The 20,912-nt window shown below is 45.3% G+C and overlaps 1 protein-coding gene across 3 annotated transcripts; it reads left to right on the forward strand.

Annotated features, from left to right (window-relative positions):
- Positions 1-421: 421 nt before the first annotated feature.
- On the forward strand, positions 422-19,362 carry Aldh9a1 (aldehyde dehydrogenase 9 family member A1). 3 transcript variants are annotated; one of them, XM_052737496.1, is made up of 12 exons: positions 422-438; positions 879-1,031; positions 2,078-2,223; positions 4,208-4,337; positions 6,073-6,207; positions 7,131-7,327; positions 8,171-8,311; positions 11,365-11,553; positions 11,778-11,865; positions 14,730-14,871; positions 16,743-16,855; positions 18,716-19,362. In XM_052737496.1, exons 1-12 carry the CDS (start codon positions 423-425, stop codon positions 18,817-18,819), a joined length of 1,554 nt encoding a protein of 517 aa, XP_052593456.1. In that variant the 5' UTR covers position 422; the 3' UTR covers positions 18,820-19,362. The 3 variants fall into 3 exon arrangements, with proteins under 3 accessions (XP_052593456.1, XP_052593458.1, XP_052593457.1); XM_052737498.1 differs by lacking the exons at positions 422-438; positions 2,078-2,223 and having other exon boundaries at positions 948-1,031; XM_052737497.1 differs by lacking the exons at positions 422-438; positions 879-1,031; positions 2,078-2,223 and adding an exon at positions 4,003-4,097.
- The last annotated feature ends 1,550 nt before the right edge of the window (positions 19,363-20,912 follow it).

Raw genomic sequence — 20,912 nt, forward strand, 5'->3', positions numbered from 1 at the left:
GATCACCAAGGCCAGATGTTTCCAATCTGTTTCTGATTGACAAGAGCAAAGGCAGCCCTTTGAGTTCCGCCCCAGATGTTCCTGGTTGGGCCTTGCTGTTTCTATTTGAAGATCCAGACCTACACATCTCAGTAGTAGTGAAAAAGTTAATTAGGGTATTGCTAACAAGGCCACCTGTAGCAGTTACTACTAAGGATTTTTATTGGTTTGCGGTTTGAGGATACAGTCCATCATGGCAGGCAGGCAGGCCTGGCAGGACAGTGAGGTGGTAGGAGCTGGAAAAAATGACCAAAAGTTTACTAAATCTGAAGAATACATTTCCTAATAGGGGCCGGTGCTGTGTAGGTGAAAGAAATTTTGCAAAAACCTGCAGCTCAAGAGGAAGTCTCATTCTCCTCCCTGGAGCTTCTTGGGGATCTGGAATGGACTGCTTAGGTGGTATGGTGCTCTCAGCTAGGCCAGAGGTCTCCCAGTCCCCAACCCCAGAAGCCCTCACCCCGCCTCAATCTCCCTTAACTATGCTGACTGGGCCCAAGATACCCTAGGCCCACCGCTTGCCCTCCCTAGCAATTCGCCCCCACGGCCACGCCCACACCTGGCCACGCCCACACCTGGCCCCGCCCCTCCCACTGCCCCTTCCTCCCCGCGGCCTCTCCGGGGCCTACCTTGCTCGCCCTCCCACTCACGGCCCACACCTCCCCAGGTCCCGTCCTCTCCTCTCGCGGTCCAAACTTGCCCAGGGTCACCCCCTTCCGTCGGCCCCGCCCCTCCGCGACCCCGCCCCCCGCCGGTCCCGCCCCCTCGCCCCGCCCTCCCCGCGGGTGATCTTCTGGGGCTTCCCTGAGTGCTCCGCACTCCACACATGTTTCTCTGCGCAGTGCGCCCCCGGCAGACCTCCCTCTTCCGCTCTGTGGTCGCCGCCATGAGCACCGGCACCTTCGTCCTGTTGCAGCCGCTCAACTACCGCGGTGGGGTCCGTGTGGAGCCGGCGGACAGCTGCGGCACCGAGAAGGCGTTCGAGCCGGCCACTGGTAACCGGGCGCGGGGAGGGAGTGGGCCCTTCCCGGTGGGCTCTCCCTGGGCCTGTGCACCGAGTCTGCTGCCCCGTGTCCTCCTTCCGAGCTCTCTGCAAAGGGTTGCTGGACTTGTATGGCCGCAACATGGAGCACAGAGTGCTGCGGAGGCTCTGGAAAAGGGGGAGCTGGGAGATGGCACGGGAAGTGGAGTCGGTTGGAGGTCAGGAGTTAACTACAAGGCTGGAGCAGAGGAGTCGGGTGCAGGAGCTGTGGACATCTTGAGTTTTTGAGACCTGGGCCTGCAGGAGCGTCCTCAGCTGTGTGTTTTGAATCACGAGAGCTATGTAGTGAGTTTGAGGTCAGCCGAAGGTAAATGAAACATATCTCAAACAAATGTTTCCAGCAGTTCATATTGAATGGTTGGTAGAGCCCACCTGAGCCACATGTGGTGAGCAGTCCAGGGTTCCAGGGTCCTCAGACTTCCCCTACTGCTGAATTGCACCCTCATTTCCATATTTTATCGAAGTTACCCTGTAGCACGTAGGAGATTTTGTTTTATTTGTTTTTAAATGTTATTTTTGAAACGGGGTCTTGTTATGTAGCCTTGGCTTGCTTGCGTGGAGTTCGCTGGCTTTGAACTCATAGAGACCCACTTGTCTCTGCTTCTCCAGTGCTGGGATTAAAGGCATGTACCACCATACTTAGCTTATTTTTATTTTATTTTTGGTTTTTCGAGACAGGGTTTCTCTGTGTAGCTTTGGAGCCTGTCCTGGAACTCACTCTGTAGACCAGGCTAGCCTCTGCCTCCCGAGTGCTGGGATTAAAGGCGTGCGCCACCAATGCCCAGCGCTTATTTTTATTTTTAAAATTATGTGTGTGGGTTTTTGCCTGCATGTGTGTTGTGTACCACTTTAAAGTATTGGACTTTAAAGGGATTCCTGGTCACAAAAAAGAACTAAATGAGACCATAGTCAAAAGGGATCCCCCAGAGAATGTTGATAGAAAGAATTCAAATGTGTTGCAACTTCTTGAGATAAAACTGACTTCTTGCTTCTTTATAGGCAGAGTGATAGCTACTTTACAGTGTTCAGGACAAAAGGAAGTAGATTTGGCTGTTAAAAATGCAATGCTTGCCTTTAAAAGCTGGAGTAAAAAATCTGGCATGGAGCGTGCCCAAGTCCTTTTAGAGGCTGCCCGGCTGATAAAGGTTTGTATCAATATATTCCTTTTAGAAAACCCCCCTCACACTGTTCTGATGGTAGTTGCAGTTAACATTGATGCAGCTTTAGGTTGTGATATTTCTGTGAAATGGAGACACATTCCCATACGCTCGCCTTGGTATGTAAAACAAGTATCCACTGAGTCCTCCATGGGACCTTGGCTCTTGGACAGCTCTCTGGGCATGCTTTTTTTTCCCCTGAATTGTTTTGAATTATAATGTGCTCTTGGTAGCTTACTTTTTAATTTAAATTATTTTTACTTAAAGATGTATTTGTGTAGTGTGTGTATATGATTGTGTGGGTATATGCATATGTATGTACAGTTGTGTGAACAGGTTGAGATCAGGTGTCTTCCTTGATCTCTGTCCACCTTATTTTTGAGACAGTGTCTGTCAATGAACCTAGAGTTCGTCACTTTGGCTTGACTGAGCTCCGGGGATCTGTCTGCTCTGCCTCCCTAGTGCTGGGGATATGGCTGGGGTGCTGGAATGGCTGGTGCTGGCGACGTGGCTGCGGTGCTGGCGACGTGGCTGCGGTGCTGGCGACGTGGCTGCGGTGCTGGCGACGTGGCTGCGGTGCTGGCGACGTGGCTGCGGTGCTGGCGACGTGGCTGCGGTGCTGGCGACGTGGCTGCGGTGCTGGTGTGGCTGGCTTTCTATGTGGGAGCTGGGGATTGGAACTCGGGTCCTCACGCTTGCACAGCAGCCGCTTGACGGACTCCGCCATCTCACCAGCCAGGGGTGGTGCTTGTTTCTTTTTTTTCTTTTTCCTCCTGATGATATTTAAGCCTACCTTTCAGGTTTGTTTTCTACCTTAATTGCCTAGGAACATTTCAGAGTCACAGGTATCCTTTTTGTTTTTAGAGAAAAGCGTTATCAGAAACTTAGAAAATTCAGAGTGATATACATCAAAACATGAATTATATCTTTGGGAATATATGGTTCCTTTTTCTTTGTCGTAAATATGCTGTGAGAAACCTTGAAGGGTATGAGAGCTAACCCACTTGAGAGAGAGAGAGAGAGAGAGAGAGAGAGAGAGAGAGAGAAAGGGAGAGAAAGGGAGAGAGAGAGAGAGAATGCCAAATACCTGTATTCACACATATCAACGTATCAGTGCACACATGTATTCTGATAGAACACACAAGGCTTTGAAGATCAGAGAAAAAGGCTTATTACAGCAAAATGTAGTGGCCTGTAGGTGCAGTTTGTACCAGAGGGGAATTAGTGTATCTGAATGTTTCTTTTTTCAAGACAGGGTTTCTCTGTGTAGCTTTGGTGCCTGTCCTGGATCTCTCGCTCTGTAGAACAGGCTGGCCTTGAACTCACAGAGATCCCGCCTGGCTCTGCCTCCCGAGTGCTGGGATTAAAGGCCTGTGCCACCACTGCTTGACCTGAGTGTTTCTTATGCTGTATTCATCCTCTTCTGGGGAGGTATTGAGGTTAATTGCTCATCAAGCAAGTCTCTGGGACTGAGAGGAAAGGGTCACGACAGTTATTACCCTGGAGTGTAAACAGTTGATTCTAGGAGTAAGACATAGCTCCAAAGGTCTCTAGGGCCTGCAGTCTTCTTCCATGGCCTTTGCTCTTCAGTTAGCCTGCCCATGTTCTTTGTTCAGATAGCCTGGGCCATGCAAAAATGTCAGAGTACATGCTCAGATATATATTCTTATTTACACACACACACACACACACACACACACACACACACACACACACAAGTTCTTAAAACTTTCATTTTCTTATACTGAAATGAGATTGTGATCTTAGTCTTTGTCACCTGATGAACTTGAAGAGGAAAGTTGCTCTGTGACAGCGGGTTTTTAATCTCCCAGTGCCGCACCATTATTCTGTCAAGTTTCCTTGTAAGTGCCAGCCTTTTCTAGGCTTAGAACTTGAGTGACACATTCTTTTTAAGCACTGGCTGTGTTGAGACATCATATATATTAAATCCATTTTTCTGTTTTACCCAAAGGAACAGAAAGATGCAATTGCCACCATGGAGACAATCAACAATGGGAAGTCCGTATTTGAGGCCCGCCTGGATGTTGACTCTTCCTGGCAGTGCCTGGAATACTATGCAGGCCTGGCTGCATCCATGGCAGGTGAGCCCTGGCCTGGCCTCGGGTGCCTGTCTGATTAGAGGGCAAAAGAGCTGGAGCCTGGTGGAGAAGGGCAAAGTCTTAAGTTCCTTGTTACCTGCTGGGGGTGGCTTAAGTTACTTGCTCATTCCTTAGCTAAGGTAGAGAGGACAACACCTAATTTCTTGGGTTGTTTTAAAGATTCAGTGAGATAGTACATGAAAAGCACCCAGCACTGAACTTGAGCTTTAGACCAAATGGTTTGAAACACTAGTTTGTAAGAGTCCACATCATGCTTACTGTTGTTATCCAGTTCGTGGCTGGGCCAGGAATGTAGATAAGTTGGTAGAGTGCTTGCCTAGTGTGCATGGAGCCCTGGGTCCAGTTCCAAATACTGCATACTCTTGAGTGTGGGGATGCTCACCTGTAATCCCAGCACCTAGGAGGCAGATGCAGGAGGATCAGAAGTTTCAGGCATCCTCAGCTACATAGTGAGTTTGAGGCCAGCCTGAGGTAAATGAAACATCCCAAACAAAATTTTCCAGAAGTCTATATTGAATGGTTGGTAGAGCCCACCTGAGCCACATGTGGTAAGTGAGCAGTCCAGGGTTGTGGGGTTCTCAGACTTGCCCTGCTGATGAGTTGTCCTCTTATTTCCATATTTTATCTAAGTTACCTAGTAGTGTGGGGTCCCAAATTACTCAGGGTCAGAGAATCTGAGCTTGCTTTACCCAGCAGGGCTGCATAAGGAGATGATTTGGTCACAGGCATGTTTACCAGGTGTTGGGAAGGGTCTACACTTGGCTGTATGGTGTGCTTTGATCTTGCCAAAGGGAGAGGTCTTTTGCCTCTCCCCTTGGCATATTATAAAAAGCCCTTCTGAATAAACCTGGAGGCAGTTGGGTATTGACCCAGGCCCTCCCAAAGCTATCCTGTGTCTCTGTCTTTCTCCTCGTCATCTAGGTCTTTCTATCTGATATTTTCTTATCCCTCCCTCCTCCACCTAAGAGCCCTTTGAAAGGTGGAAGAAAGTGGGAGCTGAACTCCCACAGACTCCCACTTAGGAGATTTTGTTTTATTTATTTATTTATTTATTTATTTATTTATTTATTTATTTATTTATTTTTGGTTTTTCGAGACAGGGTTTCTCTGTAGCTTTGCGCCTTTCCTGGAACTCGCTTTGGAGACCAGGCTGGCCTCGAACTCACAGAGATCCGCCTGGCTCTGCCTCCCGAGTGCTGGGATTAAAGGCGTGCGCCACCACCGCCCGGCTCGTTTTGTTTATTTTTAATGTTATTTAATTTTGAAATGGGGTCTTGTTATATAGCCTTGACTTGCTTGGGTAGAGTTTGCTACATAGACCAGGCTGGCCTTGAACTCACAGAGACCCACCTGTCTCTGCTTCTCCAGTGCTGGGATTAAAGGCGTGCGCTACCATCCTTGGCTTATTTTTTATAATTATATGTGTATGGGTGATTTGCCTGCATGTACATTGTGTGCTACTTACATGTCTGGTATCTGCAGAGGCCAGAGGAGGCCGTAAGATCCCCTGGAACTGGAATTAACAGATGGCTGTGAGCCACCATGTGGGTACTGAGAACTGGGTCTTTTGAAAGAGCAGCCAGGCTTTTCACTGCTGATCCATTCTCCAGCCCCTGCAGGAGATTCTTAGAGAATTAAATTGACTAGGATGAGCTCGTGTAGTAAAATTGTGGGGCGTATAGACTTGCATCATTTTCTTACTCTGTTTTATCCCCAGGAGAGCACATCCAACTCCCAGGAGGATCCTTTGGCTATACCAGAAGAGAGCCACTTGGGGTGTGTGTGGGGATAGGAGCATGGAACTACCCCTTCCAGATTGCCTGTTGGAAGTCTGCTCCTGCTTTGGCCTGTGGTAAGAATAATTCACTCTTCCACAGTGAGCCATCCTCAACCCCTCCACAGACAGAAAGACCTGCCTTGGGGCAGTCAGATCTCAGGATGTGGGCCTGTTCCTGCCTTGCCTTGCCTCTGAAGGGATTTAACGTTTAGGTTGCACACACAGGTCATACCTTGGTGTTCTATTTTGCAGCTATCCAATTTGTTTCTGATGTAGGAACTGGCTGCGTAGTCTAGGCTATCCTTTTGATTCAGCACTCTGGTGTTGAAATGAAAGTTTCTGGTTTTCAGTTGTAATTGTTATAACATTAGACTGATTATCCCCACTTCACACTGAAGTTGCAAGCTTTAAATGGGATAATCCATGTACAAAGACCTTGATACATGATAACCCAATGTGGGAAAACAAAATGTCCTTTTTAAAAATAGTTAATTTTAGCTTTATTTTTTAATGTATGAGTGTTTTGCCTGCATATATATATATATATATATATATATATATATATATATATATGCAAAGACCAGAAGAGGGTGCTAGGTCCCCGCTCTGGAATTAGCGCTGGTTATAAGCCATCCTTTGTGTGCTGGAAACCTATTCCAGACCCTCTGCCAGGGCAGCAAGTGCTCTTAACCACTGAGCCATTGCTTCAGTCCCAGCCATTTCTATTATTAATAACATCTTTTTTTTTTTTTTTTTTTTTTTTTGGTTTTTCGAGACAGGGTTTCTCTGTAGCTTTGCGCCTTTCCTGGGACTCACTTGGTAGCCCAGGCTGGCCTCGAACTCACAGAGATCCGCCTGCCTCTGCCTCCCGAGTGCTGGGATTAAAGGCGTGCGCCACCACCGCCCGGCTATTAATAACATCTTTGGTGAATGTGGAAGAGCAGGAACCGGTTGGAATTGTCTAGTCTTGTCTAAAAGGAGCATTTGCTTTTCTGCAGGTAATGCCATGATCTTTAAGCCCTCTCCCTTCACGCCTGTGTCTGCTTTGCTCCTGGCTGAGATCTACACCAAAGCTGGTGTGCCTCCTGGGCTCTTCAACGTGGTGCAAGGGGGAGCTGCCACAGGCCAGTTTCTGTGTCAGCATCCTGATGTGGCCAAAGTCTCCTTCACTGGAAGCGTGCCCACTGGCACGAAGGTACAGATGAAACCAGTTTCATTCGACACAAATGCCCAAGTCCGGCAAAGCTGATCCTGCCCACTGTGTATTTTGCAGACTTTGAATTTCCTAGTTTATGTTGGGAATGGGCCAGGAGATGCTACTTTTCCTGTGCAAGGGAAAGGGGGAGAGGGCATGTGTGAGTGGTCTGTGGTAGGCCAGGTGGGGCAGAAATTCTCCTCGCCTGCCTCAGGAGACGATGTGTGTGACGGATTGGGGCCCGGGCTGCGCTGTACTCTCGTTTGGTGAGTTAACTATATTGTACAGAGGAAGGAATATTCTCTCAAGTTACTTCAGATTCGTTACTTTTTTTTTTTTTTAAAGATTTATTTATTATGTATACAAGTGTTCTGCCTGCATGTATGCAGGCCAGAAGAGGGCACCAGATCTAACTACAGATGGTTGTGAGCCACCATGTGGTTACTGGGAATTGAACTCAGGACCTCTGGAAGAGAAGCCACTGCTCTTAACCTCTGAGCCATCTCTCCAGTCCCCAGATTCGTTACTTTGACCTGGATTTATGTTCCAAGTTCTGAACAGCCTTAAACATATAAATGCAAAAAGAATTCCTGGCTGCAAGAGTCCTGTGAATTGTCAATATGTTTTCAATGAACTCCTGTTTCAGAGTTTCAAGTGAAGTTCTGAAAATTCTCAGAAGCTTTTGCCAAAAAATAGTCTAAGTGGATGAAGGGCCCAGTACACATGAGAACAGGTTCCGGGCTCTGTCAGACCAAAATGACCTGGTGGTAGGTTCAGGTTGACTTGACCTAGCAGGCAGGCTAACTTATGCTAAACTTCTGGGTGCCTTATTTGGTCCTGTAGATCATGGAGATGTCAGCTAAAGGAATCAAACCTGTCACTTTGGAACTTGGAGGCAAATCTCCTCTTATCATCTTCGCAGACTGTTCCCTGGAGAACGCTGTGAAGGGGGCATTGGTGGCCAACTTCCTCTCACAAGGCCAGGTACGAACTCTTCCTGGAAGGGCCGGGGAGGAAGCCCCTCCTCTCCAGCTAGTAGCACGCTGAGAATTACATGATAGTTGTGAACAAAAAAATAGTACAATGAGTACTACATCCTTCTAATGCAGCGGTCCTCGACCTTCCTAACACTGTGACCCTTTAATACAGTTCCTCCTGGTGTGGGTCACCCCCAACCATAAGATTATTTTCATTGTTACATCATAGCTGTAATTTTTGCTACTGTTATGAATCATAATGTAAATATTTTTGGAGATAGAGGTTTGCAAAGGGGTTATGACCCACAGGTTGAGAACTGCTGCAGAAACGGATCTGTTTACCATTCTCTCAATGTGTTTATATACATAATACAAAAGTAGTAAGTTTTCCTCAACTATTTGAAAGTTGTAGACACAAGGTTCCTAACTATCAAACACTTCAGTGTAGGCAACAACCACATTCTTTTATGGAAGCATAGTGTGATTAGTACTCTATTGGTGTTAATTTGTTGATTTTTACTGTTTCCATCTGTAGCCCTTACTAAAACTTGACCACTTGTTTGACTAATGTCTTAGTAAAAGATAATAATTTTCTTTCTTCTGGGACAAGTCCCTTCAAGCTGAAGAGACTAAGGCTGTAGTACGGTGGTAGAGCACTTGCCTACCATAGGGTCTGAGGTGAGCTCTATAACACCACAGAAACAAAAGAATCCATTGAAGCCATTGATGGCAAGGTAACAAGTGAGAAGTTTGGTCCCTTGGAACTGGAGTTAGGGATGGTTGTGAGCCATTGTGTGGGTGCTGGGAACTGAACCTGGGTCTTCTCCAAAAGCAAAAAATGTAGCCAGGTGGTGGTGGCGCACACCTTTAATCCCAGTACTTGGGAGGCAGAGTCAGGCAGATCTGAGTTCAAGGCCAGCCTGGTCTACAGAGGAAGTTCAGGACAGCCAGGGCCACACAACGATACCCAATCTCCAAAAAAACAAGGCAATGAGTGAGCCATGTCTCCAGCCTGTCTCTAAACTATACATATTTGTGGTACCATGTGATAATTTGATATATGTATCATGCTAATCAGTGGATACATTATGAGTTTTTTTTTTTTTTTTTGAGACAAGGTCTCTGTGTAGCCGGGCTGTCCTTGAGATCCCAGCTTCCCAAGTGCTAGGATCACAGGCATGTGCTATCATGCCTGGTTTGAACTCTTTAACCTGAGTGACTTCTTTGATTTCTGGCACACTGAAGTATTCTAGACCCATCTCATTCTTTTTCCACCTGAACTCTGGAATTGGCTGTTTGTCTAGGCAGCCCTGGTTTCAGTGAGTGGTGAGATCTGGAAACAAAGCTCTTGGGCTGGAGGTGTTGCTCAGTGGTAGAACACTCACCTGGCATTTTTGAGATCCCGAGTTTAATCCCCAGTACTGCCAAGGGAAAAAACCCCGCTAAGATCTCGGTGCCAGGCTCTTGACTGCTACTGTGGTGTCTGTGTTGCTCATAGTTCTCCGGCCAGGGCTAGGGAAAGCATGTCCGTGTGTATGGGAGACACATAGCTGCACACTGTTTTGTTTTTCTTGCCCCACCCCCACCCTCCGAAGCAGGGTTTCTCTGTATAGCCCTGGCTGTCCTGGAACTCACTCGCTCTGTAGACCAGGCCTAGCTCTGCCTCCCGACAGACTGACCTCTTAAGTCAGAGATCCCTCTGCCTCTGTGTTTCAAGTGCTGGGATTAAGGCATGTGCCACCACTAACTACCCAGCCTTTTTTTTCTTGTGCAGACTGAAAGCTATGTTCAGAAGTTACTTAGGTCTAGTCTGTCATCCCCTGCTTTCACTATGGATGTTCAGTTAGAATAGTGGGTTCTTTGGTTTCTGTTTGTATTTCATTTGAGGTGTCTTTTCCTCTGTCCTATAAAGATTTTTTTTTTTTGGTTTTTCGGGACAGGATTTCTCTGTGTAGCTTTCCGCCTTTCCTGGATCTTGCGCTGTAGACCAGGCTGGCCTCGAACTCACAGAGATCCGCCTGCCTCTGCCTCCCGAGTGCTGGCCTATAAAGATTTTTAAAATCTGTTTTGATCAGGCAAAACATGAACATAGTTCTGAATGTCAGAATTTTTTTTTGAAGAGCCATACTCAGAACTGTAACTCCTCATTCCTCCTACCTGTTCCCATCCCTCCTTCCCACTCTGACCCATTTCCCATTCTGCTCTTTGAACAAAATGACCAGATATTGGTATATTTCTATTTCATCTACTTTCTTTCACAAAAGGTATCAGGTTTGAAGCACTATTTTTCTCGTAATATATCCTGGAAATCATGCCATTTAACTTCATAGGGATCTTCAATTTCTGGGACCTAGCTCTCTGTTCTACTGTGTGTGTGGTATTTGAATAGTACTCATGTTCATTTGTGTGAGAATGAGTAAGTAGTGATTATGTACAGTTTCAGAGATGACACTAACTCAGATGTTCCATTTTCAAAATTGGGCTCAAGACTACAGCTCTTAGCCCCATTTATTTTCGGTCCACTCTCGCCTCCCACTCTCCCTTCTGAGTGAGCAGCTGGAACTGCAGCAGAGTGAGAGTGGACTCTGGGCCTGCGGCCCTTTAATGGTCTCAAGACAATTTAATCAGTAAGAATTAACCTTTCCGTTAAAGGGCAGATCATACCTGTGGGATGTGTGTCCCCAATCATGTGTGATCCTTCCTAATTACTGTGGGCAGTTTTTAGAAGTGAAAATATTCTTTAAAAACATGCGTTGTAGGGCTGGAGAGGTGACTCAGCAGTTAAGAGCATTGGCTGCTCTTGCAGAGGACCTGGGTTTGATTCCTAGCACCCACATGGTGCCTCACAATCATCTGTGACTTCAGGTCCAGGAACTCCATTGCCTTCTGGCCTTCACAGGCACCAGGCACACGCATGGCACACAGCCATGCAGGCAAAGCATCAGTATACATAAAATAAAACAGTAAAAAAATGGGTCATGACTCATTGAAAGTTTTGTATGTTTTTTCCTCATTTTTTTTCCATCCCACACACAAACTTACGTCTTATCTTTCCTTTAGGTTTGCTGTAATGGCACTAGAGTGTTTGTGCAAAAAACAATTCTTGATAAATTTACAAAAGAAGTTGTAGAGCAGACTGAAAAGATAAAAATTGGAGACCCCCTTCTGGAAGATACAAGGATGGGCCCACTCATCAATGAGCCACATCTGGAACGAGTCCTTGGGTTTATAAAGTCAGCAAGGAAGCAGGTGAGAAGTGAATGGAAGCTGGGGTGGAAGGCGGGGAGGGTTATGTCCTGGCTCCTTGCCCCATTCCCTTTTCTACATCTACCTTGGTGGTTATTATCCATGATGTTCTGCTTTGGGAGGGTAAATGCTGTGTGCATTTGCTCGGGCTACCTTCTGCCTTGCGGGAACACCTACGGGGTTGTGTGTTCAATACAGAAGATGCCTGCCTTTTCTTTTTCACTTAGGGTGCTACTGTGCTCTATGGTGGAAAGGTGTATGTACCGACGGATCCTAAATTAAAACATGGATTTTACATGACGCCTTGCATTTTAAGTATGTCTTCTTGTTTGCTTTTAAATGATTTGAATTAAATGGTAGATAGTTAGAAATGAGTATTTATGAACTATGTAACGTCATAGAGTGAGAGTTGGCAGATTGAATGGTTCCACTGCCCAGGTTTAAGAAGTAGAACTACTTCATTGTTCTTGAAATCCTCTAGGTACCCCTCCTCTAGGGCAACCATATGTATTGGTTTATGTACTATATATGTACTGGAGACACTTGTTCTTGGAATGAGCTTTAAAACAAAACACCGCCCCTCCAAATACATGTTTGATTTAAAGAAACAAACAAAAAACCCTCCTCAGTAATGTAAAGCATGCTTTTCCTTTGAACTGTAACATAGTAACATATCAGTATAACAAAACCAATGTGTCAGATGTAATTCTAGTAAGTTTTAGTACATTTGTTTCACTTTTTTTTTTTTTTTGGTTTTTTCGAGACAGGGTTTCTCTGTGTAGCTTTGCGCCTTTTCCTGGAACTCACTTGGTAGCCCAGGCTGGCCTCGAACTCACAGAGATCCGCCTGGCTCTGCCTCCCGAGTGCTGGGATTAAAGGCGTGCGCCACCACCGCCCGGCTTTGTTTCACTTTTAAAACTCTACTTTGGACAGTCAAGTGTACATGGGTATCCTTCTTAAACCCACTTGCCTCCTTCCTGCCTCAGAGGTACCCATTATTATAAACACTGCTCTTTTTCTTTTCTTTCTGTTTTCTTTTTTTTCTTTTTTCTTTTTGAGACAGGGTCTTACTGTGTAACTCTGTCTGGCCTGGAACTTTCTATTGTAGACCAGGCTGGCTTTGAACTCACAGAGATCTGTCTGTGTCTGCCTCCTGAGTGCTGGGATTAAAGGCAAGCACCACTGTGCCCATCTAAACACTGCTTTCATCGGTCTCATTTACAGTTTTTTGTTAGAACCTTTTGTACAAATATTGGTTGTTTTACAGGCTTTAAGCAAAACCTATAAATATTACATAATTCCTTATTAGCAGTTAAGCTGAAACCCATGGCCCTGTTGGTAGTGGTGTTACCTTTCAACAGCCTAAGGAAATAGCCACTGATGTTGAAAAGCTATGAGCCTAACATCCATACCATGGACTAGGTTAATTGTAACTGAATGAGTAACAAATAGGGAATGTTTATATGTTGTTAAGTGAACTATATGGGTTAGACAGTAAAGTATTATTCCAAATCTGTTGAAGAGCAGGTATGTGTATAAGCAAAAGAGGGATTGAAGTGTGCATGGTGAGGTCTCAGTATGCTGAGGTTAAGGTACCTTTCGTTTTGTGTGACTTTCTACCCAGAACATGCACTTTACAATTAGACTTTATGCAGATTGTGAAGCTAGGCAAAGAGGAGGGAGCTAACCCTTTACTCTGGGATGCTGGAAACTAGCTTGTGTTCTAATGTGAGACTTGGAAAACCTGTTAAGACAGATTTCTGGTCTCTGCTGTAGACCTCTGACTGTCACTCCTAGAGCCTGGGGCCTAGAGATGTGTGTTGTAATAAACCCACAGTTCACTTTTACGCACAAGGAAGTTTAGGACTAACTTTAGAGTCAGTCTTTAACTTGCTCAAGATTTAAGGAGTAGTCTGTGTTTCAGACAGGCACGCTGCTGCCTTTTATACCCATTCCCTTTAGCTCTCTAGTGTAAAACTCATGACTCACAGAGCCATTTGTGTCCCCAGCCTTTGGAAACTGATAAAATATTTTCAGAGATGATTGGGTTATTGTTTTGAGTAATTAAATAAAACTTACATGAGGATTATTAGTTTTCCAAGACTTAGAACAGGACAGACTATCCGTGAATACAATCTAACTATTGTCCTTGAAGTACAGGTGTCTGTAATGCACCGATACTGTGTGCTGTGTACAGGGCAGCGTCTAACCCGCCACTGAAGAGATTTTTGTTTCCTTTTTTTTTTTTCTTCAATTTATTCTTCTCTCATAGTATACCCCAGCTGCAGCTTCCCCTCCCTCCACCCCACCCCCCCATCACTTCTGAAGAGATTCTAGAACTATCATCTTTGTAAATCCATGATTTTTTTTATTTTTTAGACTAAGCTGTTTTTTAGACTCTGGCTATAATGAGCCGGAGTGTCTAACAGTACTCCAAAGTAGGTCGTTCACCCGTGCAGCTCTGCTAAAACGGTGCAGGCGAGTGTTCCCTCCTTTGCCGCTCACTGGGCTCAGTACTGGTGCTTCTGAGTTCTAAGTGCAGAGTTCAGATTTCAAGTGTGAACTAATGTTAGGGAATTAGTTATTTCCAGGAACATTTAAGTACACTTTTACAAAGCAAATATATATATATATATATATATATACACATGTGTACATACACACACACACACTTTGTCACAGCACACACACTATATGTAACGTTTTAACAGACGTGATGGATGTAATTTTGGGTCATTTTCAGCGAGTATTTGATGAGCATCAACTTAATGTTTTCTTCAAAAGCATTGCTTTTAGAAGCTGTATAAAAGCTCATCATTGGTGTGTTTAGTTTGTGTGATTGTTTCCTCTTTGGATGTTTAGTTTGTTGCTTCCAGCTTTCATCATTATAAGTAATATTGTGGTGAAGATGTTTGTAAGTAAACCTGTTTCCCTCACTGGATCCTTCCTTAGGAACTCTAAAAAGTGATTTTAGAATTACATAGAGGATGACACTCTAATATGTATTACCAAATTGCCATACAAAAGGAAGGCCTGATTAATATTCACGGGGGCTATACCCTTCTGAAGTTTTTTTCCCCTAAAGCTCCGTGTTTCACTGTTTACTGCAGATAATGTGTTTTGGGTAAATGAGACGATGCTCCCCTCACTGTCATTTGTTCCCTTCTGAATGTTGGTAGCTAATTGCACAGATGAAATGACCTGTGTGACAGAGGAGATCTTTGGACCAGTTATGTCCATTTTATCATTTGAAGAGGAAGACGAGGTTCTGGAGCGGGCCAATAATACCAGTTACGGACTGGCCGCTGGCGTCTTTACCAGGTATGTGGACTAGGACACCCCCAGCCTCTTGGTGTCTTCCTGGGCATCTGATCATTCTTATTCTTCCTTCCTTTGCTGACATTAGTGCCATCAGCATCTCTGTTTTGGTTTCATGATGCTGAAGACCGAATCGAGGTACACCCCTCTAAGTCTGTTTGCGTCTTAATTCAGAGATGCCAAAGCTGCATTTTACAGTGTTTCATTAATGGCCAGAGGACCCTACACTGCTATGGAGTTTAAATTGAACTCTAAACTTTATTAATGAAAGTTCTGGCTTTATTCTTTCATTGAATATTTAAGATTCTGATCTATGTAAAGCTTTGGGCTAGATATCGAAAACATTCACATCAAGAAATTTAGAAAACTTTAACTATACATACTGGACATTGTTCTTCGGATACAGTATTTTTAGTGCAATGCAGTAGTTCCTAACTTGTGTGCATTGTAACTCACATAGACTTGGTTAGTGTGTTGCATATTTATGATATTGCTCCAATTTAAATATTGTGATACCAGCATTAATATCTTCATACATAAATGTTAACCACTATAATAGAGATTAAAAAATGATTTTGATGCAAAACTTCTTTGAAAACAGTTCGGATGTGGTGGTACGTGCCTATAACCCCAGCAATCTGGATGTGGTGGTATATGTCTATAACCCTAGCAATCAGAAGGCTGATAAGTTTAAGTTTAAGTTTAAGACCAGCCTGGGCTACATAGTGAGACCGCAGTACAAGAAAACAAAACAAGAAGGAGAAAAGACGGCGAATCTCCAGGTGGTATGCGAACTTTGATTAGTCCCTGGCCTTGGGAAGGTGGTTTTCCAAGGCTTCACTGAGAGCGCAGAGCATTTGGTGATACCACGGGCAGATGCTGTGCCTTTGGGGGCAGACACCTGGAAGGCAGCCCCGAGTTTTCTTTCCATGGAAGTGCTTTGAAGCTGGCCCTCATGTGATTGCTTCCCTTTGGGCTCTGAAAAAACATTGGGACTCTGCTTTTCTGATTTGGAGACTGGGTTAAATGCGGTGTGTGTGTGTGTGTGTGTGTTAGGGTACTAAGGATTAAACCTAGGGCCTTACAATACTAAACAAGCATCCTATGCTGAGCTGTGTATCTCCAGCATCACCAGTCTTTTTTTTTTAACTATTTATTTTTGATTTTTTGAGATAGGGTTTCTCTGTGTAGCTTTGCGCCTTTCCTGGAACTCACTCTGTAGCCCTTGCTGGCCCTGAACTCACAGAGATCCATCTGCCTCTGCCTCCTGAGTGCTGGGATTAAAGGCGTGCACCACCACCCAGCTTACTTTTTGAGTTAGGTGCTCTACATTGCCAAAGACGGCCATGACAGTTCTGTAGCCCAGGCAGGCCTTGAACTGACTCAGAAGTTGTCCTCGGGCCTCTACACATGTGCTGTGGCACACGCCATAAAAGGCTCTGATTTCTCCATACCTGTATCAGCCCTTGTTAGCATGTTTCGGTTTCAGCATCCTCCTGGCTGTGAGGTCATACTTAAGGAGGCTTTGTCTAGTCCGGGATCACGGAGATGGTATTCCCGTACTTCTGATAGTTGTACAGTTTTCAAATCTGTTTTCCGTGTAAGTGCATGCTTGTGTAGGTGTAAGGGCTCCACCTTTATGTAAAGCCTTGTGTGAGGTGTGGTTGTTCCAACACCGTTGAGTAGTGGCACCTTGCTGCTGCTTATTTGGTAGATTTTTCAATCTGGGTCTTTTTTGCCTGGGTGATGAAAGGGTTTTAAACAGTTTGAAGAAACAGTTTGGCGGGATTTCAGGTCCTTCGAGTTTACACTCTGACATTTCATGTGAAATTAGCTTGAACTGTGAATAACCAGTACCATCTTCTCCCTCACAGGAATATCCAGCGCGCTCACAGGATGGCGGCTCAGCTTCAGGTGGGAACATGCTACATTAACAACTACAACGTCAGTCCGGTGGAGCTGCCCTTTGGTGGATATAAGAAGTCAGGTGAGGAGGTGGAAATGTACAAACCAACCAGATTTTCCAGGGATATCATCCTAGCCAGTACTGCTACACCACTGTTTCTCAGCCTGTTACTAGCACAGCCTCAGTCCTCCCTAGCCTCACTGGAATGCGGGCCGGGCATCTCCAGGAAGTTCTGTTGTATAGCATGGCTTGTGAATGGCTGATCTAAATCTCCAGGTGTGTCTTGTGGGTAGCATTGCCTTTTCTTTAGTGTTGGATTGATTGCTCTGAGCATTAAACACTCCTGCAGGGGATCCATATCAGGTATGCCCGTCAGTAGGGGCTTAGGTGCTTCTGAAGTCATATTCCAGAAAGCTTACATTAATGGGTTTTTCTCTTTGGGGCCCAAATTTATAAACTCTCTTAATTTGGCATTCACCACAGTTGTAGTCATCTCTGCTCTGCATGGCACCAGAATGTTTCCCTAAGTGACTACTACTGCTCATTCATTTCTGTCCCTGCAGATGTGTGGTCTGGTGTGTCAGGTTTGAGGCAAGCACTTTGAGGTTCTTTCTTTGTATTCTGGTACCTGTATTCATTTATTTCCCAGATGTTTTTTTCATTTAAACTAAAAATTGGTTTGAACACAATTTTGAGAGTCCAAACCATAGCCTTTGGCCACCTTAATATTAGGAGCACTGATGTGATGGTGGGTGTTGACAGTCTTTTTTTGTTGTTGTTTTTTCGAGGCAGGATTTCCCCTGTATAGTTTTGGTGCCTGTCCTGGATCTCACTCTGTAGACCAGGCTGGCCTCGAACTCACAGAGATCAGGATGGCTCTGCCTCCTGAGTGCTGGGTTTAAAGGCGTGCGCCACCACTGACGGCCGACAGTCTTATCTGACACTCAGCATTATCCTTGCACTCTCCAATGATATCCCACTAGCCCTCCACATCTCAGTGTGGTACACGGAGCAGCTATACACGTGCATGATGCAAGTAGACATCAAGGTGCTATTTTATTAGTAGCTAACTTTCAATACAGGGCTTGGGCCTTAGGGGGGCCCTGAGGCCAGTTTTCTTTTTTTTGAGTAGCACAACAGTGGACAGTGTGTGATGAGAGAGAAATGGCTAGATCTGCAGAGTGCCTGGCCTCATGCTTAGCCTGCCATAGGCTTGGGCCAGGATACAACACACAGTCCAAACAGGGGGGTGCTGTCTTTCTCACACATTATTAATTAGGCTTTGGGCAGTACGTGGGGATCCTGAGTCATCAAGGAAGTGAAAGTCTGCTCTTTGCACATTTTAAAGGTTGATAAATCTTGTTAGGAGTCAAGTGTGAAATGAGCACTGTTTTCCAGGGCTGTCTGGTGGATTACTTTGGAGGCTGCTTTCAATGAGCTGCTTTGTTGTTTTTTTGCAGGGCTGGGGGTGGGGGAGGAAGAACACAGTCTCATGTATCCAGGCTTAGCCTTGAACACGTTGTGTAGTGGAGTAGGGTTGAACAGACCCTTCCGCCTCCTCGTCTGTGTGAAGTGCTGAGATTACAGGTGGGTGATACTATGCCCAGGCTATGTGGTGCTGGAACCCAGGGCCTTGTGCCTGGTAGGCAAGCACTCTGCCCACTGAGCTATACCGCCTGCCTTTAACGTGTTTCCTTAAAGAGACTGAACGTTTTTCAGATGTTTACCCAGAGTAGCGGGCACCTGAGGTTAGGACTCCATGCTGGTAAGAAATGAGACTGTGTACTTCCCTGTCCTAACGCTTGTGGCCTCAGCTCCACAGAAGAACTGGTCTGAGGACATGCTTCCCCACCTTGACCAGCAGAGCCTGCCTTTGAGGCAGTGTGTGACTCCAGACCACTGTAGTGACCAGCTCACCCTGACCCCGTCTCTTCTTTTCAGGATTTGGCAGAGAGAACGGCCGCGTGACAATTGAATACTATTCACAGCTCAAGACGGTGTATGTGGAGATGGGTGATGTGGAGTCACCTTTTGAAAACCAGTGAATCCTGTTCCCGTGGCCAGGCTGTGGAATGAGCTGGCTGTCTTTACAGCCGTGTAACTGAATAGCTTCTTCCATGCAGGCTTTGGGCCATTCAGGATGAGAGAATGGGTCAGTATTGCCCTCTATCTTGCAGTCATCCTTCCCAATTGCAAATGTGCACAAGTGCCTTTCAGACACTAACCAGGGAACTTGTTCTTCCCATAAGTCCCTAGGAGGTCTGTAAACCCCAGTAACACACCGCTCAGAACAGGCAGGCCACAGCTCTGCCTGTACACGTCTGTCCCACCAACAATGGCAACTTTCTAGTTTGCTCTAAAGATGCCCTCCTTCTTGGGTTCCTGATGAAAGCTTTTATTTGGAGACAGAAAAGTCTTAATACTTGTTGAAAAAGTGATTCATTGGCATTTAAAAAGCTTTGTTTTTGGTTAGCTCAGTGGGTAAGGTAAGCCTGATGACTTTAGTTCTATCCCAAGGCCCCAAATAAAGGTGGTGTGCCCCTCCCCTGTATCATACACATGCATAATAAATCTATTACAAAAGCTGAGTTTTTGTCATTTCATTGAGAAACCTGACTAGAGAGAAGGTAGCTGATGCCTCAGCAAACACTATCATCCCGTTATCCCACAGCAAACCTTTATCCCATTATTCCACAGCAAACACTACTCATCCCATTATCCCACAGCAAACCTTTATCCCATTATTCCACAGCAAACACTATCATCCCGTTATCCCACAGCAAACCTTTATCCCATTATTCCACAGCAAACACTACTCATCCCGTTATTCCACAGCAAACCTTTATCCCATTATTCCACAGCAAACACTACTCATCCCGTTATTCCACAGCAAACACTACTCATCCCGTTATCCCACAGCAAACCTTTATCCCATTATTCCACAGCAAACACTATCATCCCGTTATCCCACAGCAAACCTTTATCCCATTATTCCACAGCAAACACTACTCATCCCGTTATTCCACAGCAAACACTACTCATCCCGTTATCCCACAGAAAACCCTCATCCCTGGTCCTTGCACTGCAGCCTGCTGTCCTACAATGGAAGAGAACCTGTAACACGAATCTAAAGTGGTCTTATTAATAAAATCAAACCTGAAGCCAGGTATTGGGGTGAACACTGAAAGATCAGAGAAACAGAACCAGCCACAGCCAACCTCACCTCGTCAATTCCTCAGCTGATCTTGTTTCCTCAAACTGGAAGCCTCTGAGTCCTCACCCAAATGGATCTCAGCTGAACTGCTGCTCAAAAGTCTAAAAGCTTAATTTTCACACCTTATATACCTTTCTGCTTCCTGCCATCACTTCCTGGGATTAAAGGCGTGTGTCACCATGCCTGGCTGTTTCCAGTGTGGCTTTGAACTCACAGAGATCCTGGTGGATCTCTGCCTCCAGAATGCTAGGATTAAAGGTGTGTGTGCCACCATTTTCTGGCCTCTATGTCTAGCGGCTGTTCTGTTCTGACCCCAGATAAATTTATTAAGGTGCACAATATATTGGGCACATTATCACAAGAATCCTTAGAATACATGAATTACTTGTATGCTACTGTGACAGTGAATTGAAACCAATCACACTGTTGATGTTTTTGCAGTCTGTTTTTCAAGACAGGGTTTCTCTGTGTAGTTTTGGTGCCTGTTCTGGATCTCACTCTGTAGACCAGGCTGGCCTCGAACTGAGAGATCCACCTGGCTCTGCCTCCCAAGTGCTGCAATTAAAGGTGTGCGCCACCACCGCCCGGCCTTTTTGCAGTCTTAATTTGAATCTCATCACATCTTAAAGACTGGATGGGACAGGAAAAAGCACAGGACAGACAGAGGGAAGTTGAGGCATGATAACCTTTCATGATGCCATCCTTCCCTGCTGTGGCCTACCCTGAAGAGCTACAGCTGCTTTTTGGGGACTAGCTAAGTCATAGTGAAGGTGGCATTTAGAGATAATGATTGTCACTCCTGGGCCTCCCTCTCTTGTCCTTGCTCAGGTGACTTAGGACGTCAGCACAGGAATGGTTAAGTCAGCCTTTCCTGGTGTTATTTGCCTTGAAGTAGTTTTGAATCCTTGTTTTTCTCTTATACAA

This window comes from Peromyscus californicus, unplaced genomic scaffold (assembly GCF_007827085.1).
Source record: "Peromyscus californicus insignis strain IS unplaced genomic scaffold, ASM782708v3 Scaffold_14__1_contigs__length_90479793_seg_2, whole genome shotgun sequence".
NCBI lineage: Eukaryota > Metazoa > Chordata > Mammalia > Rodentia > Cricetidae > Peromyscus > Peromyscus californicus.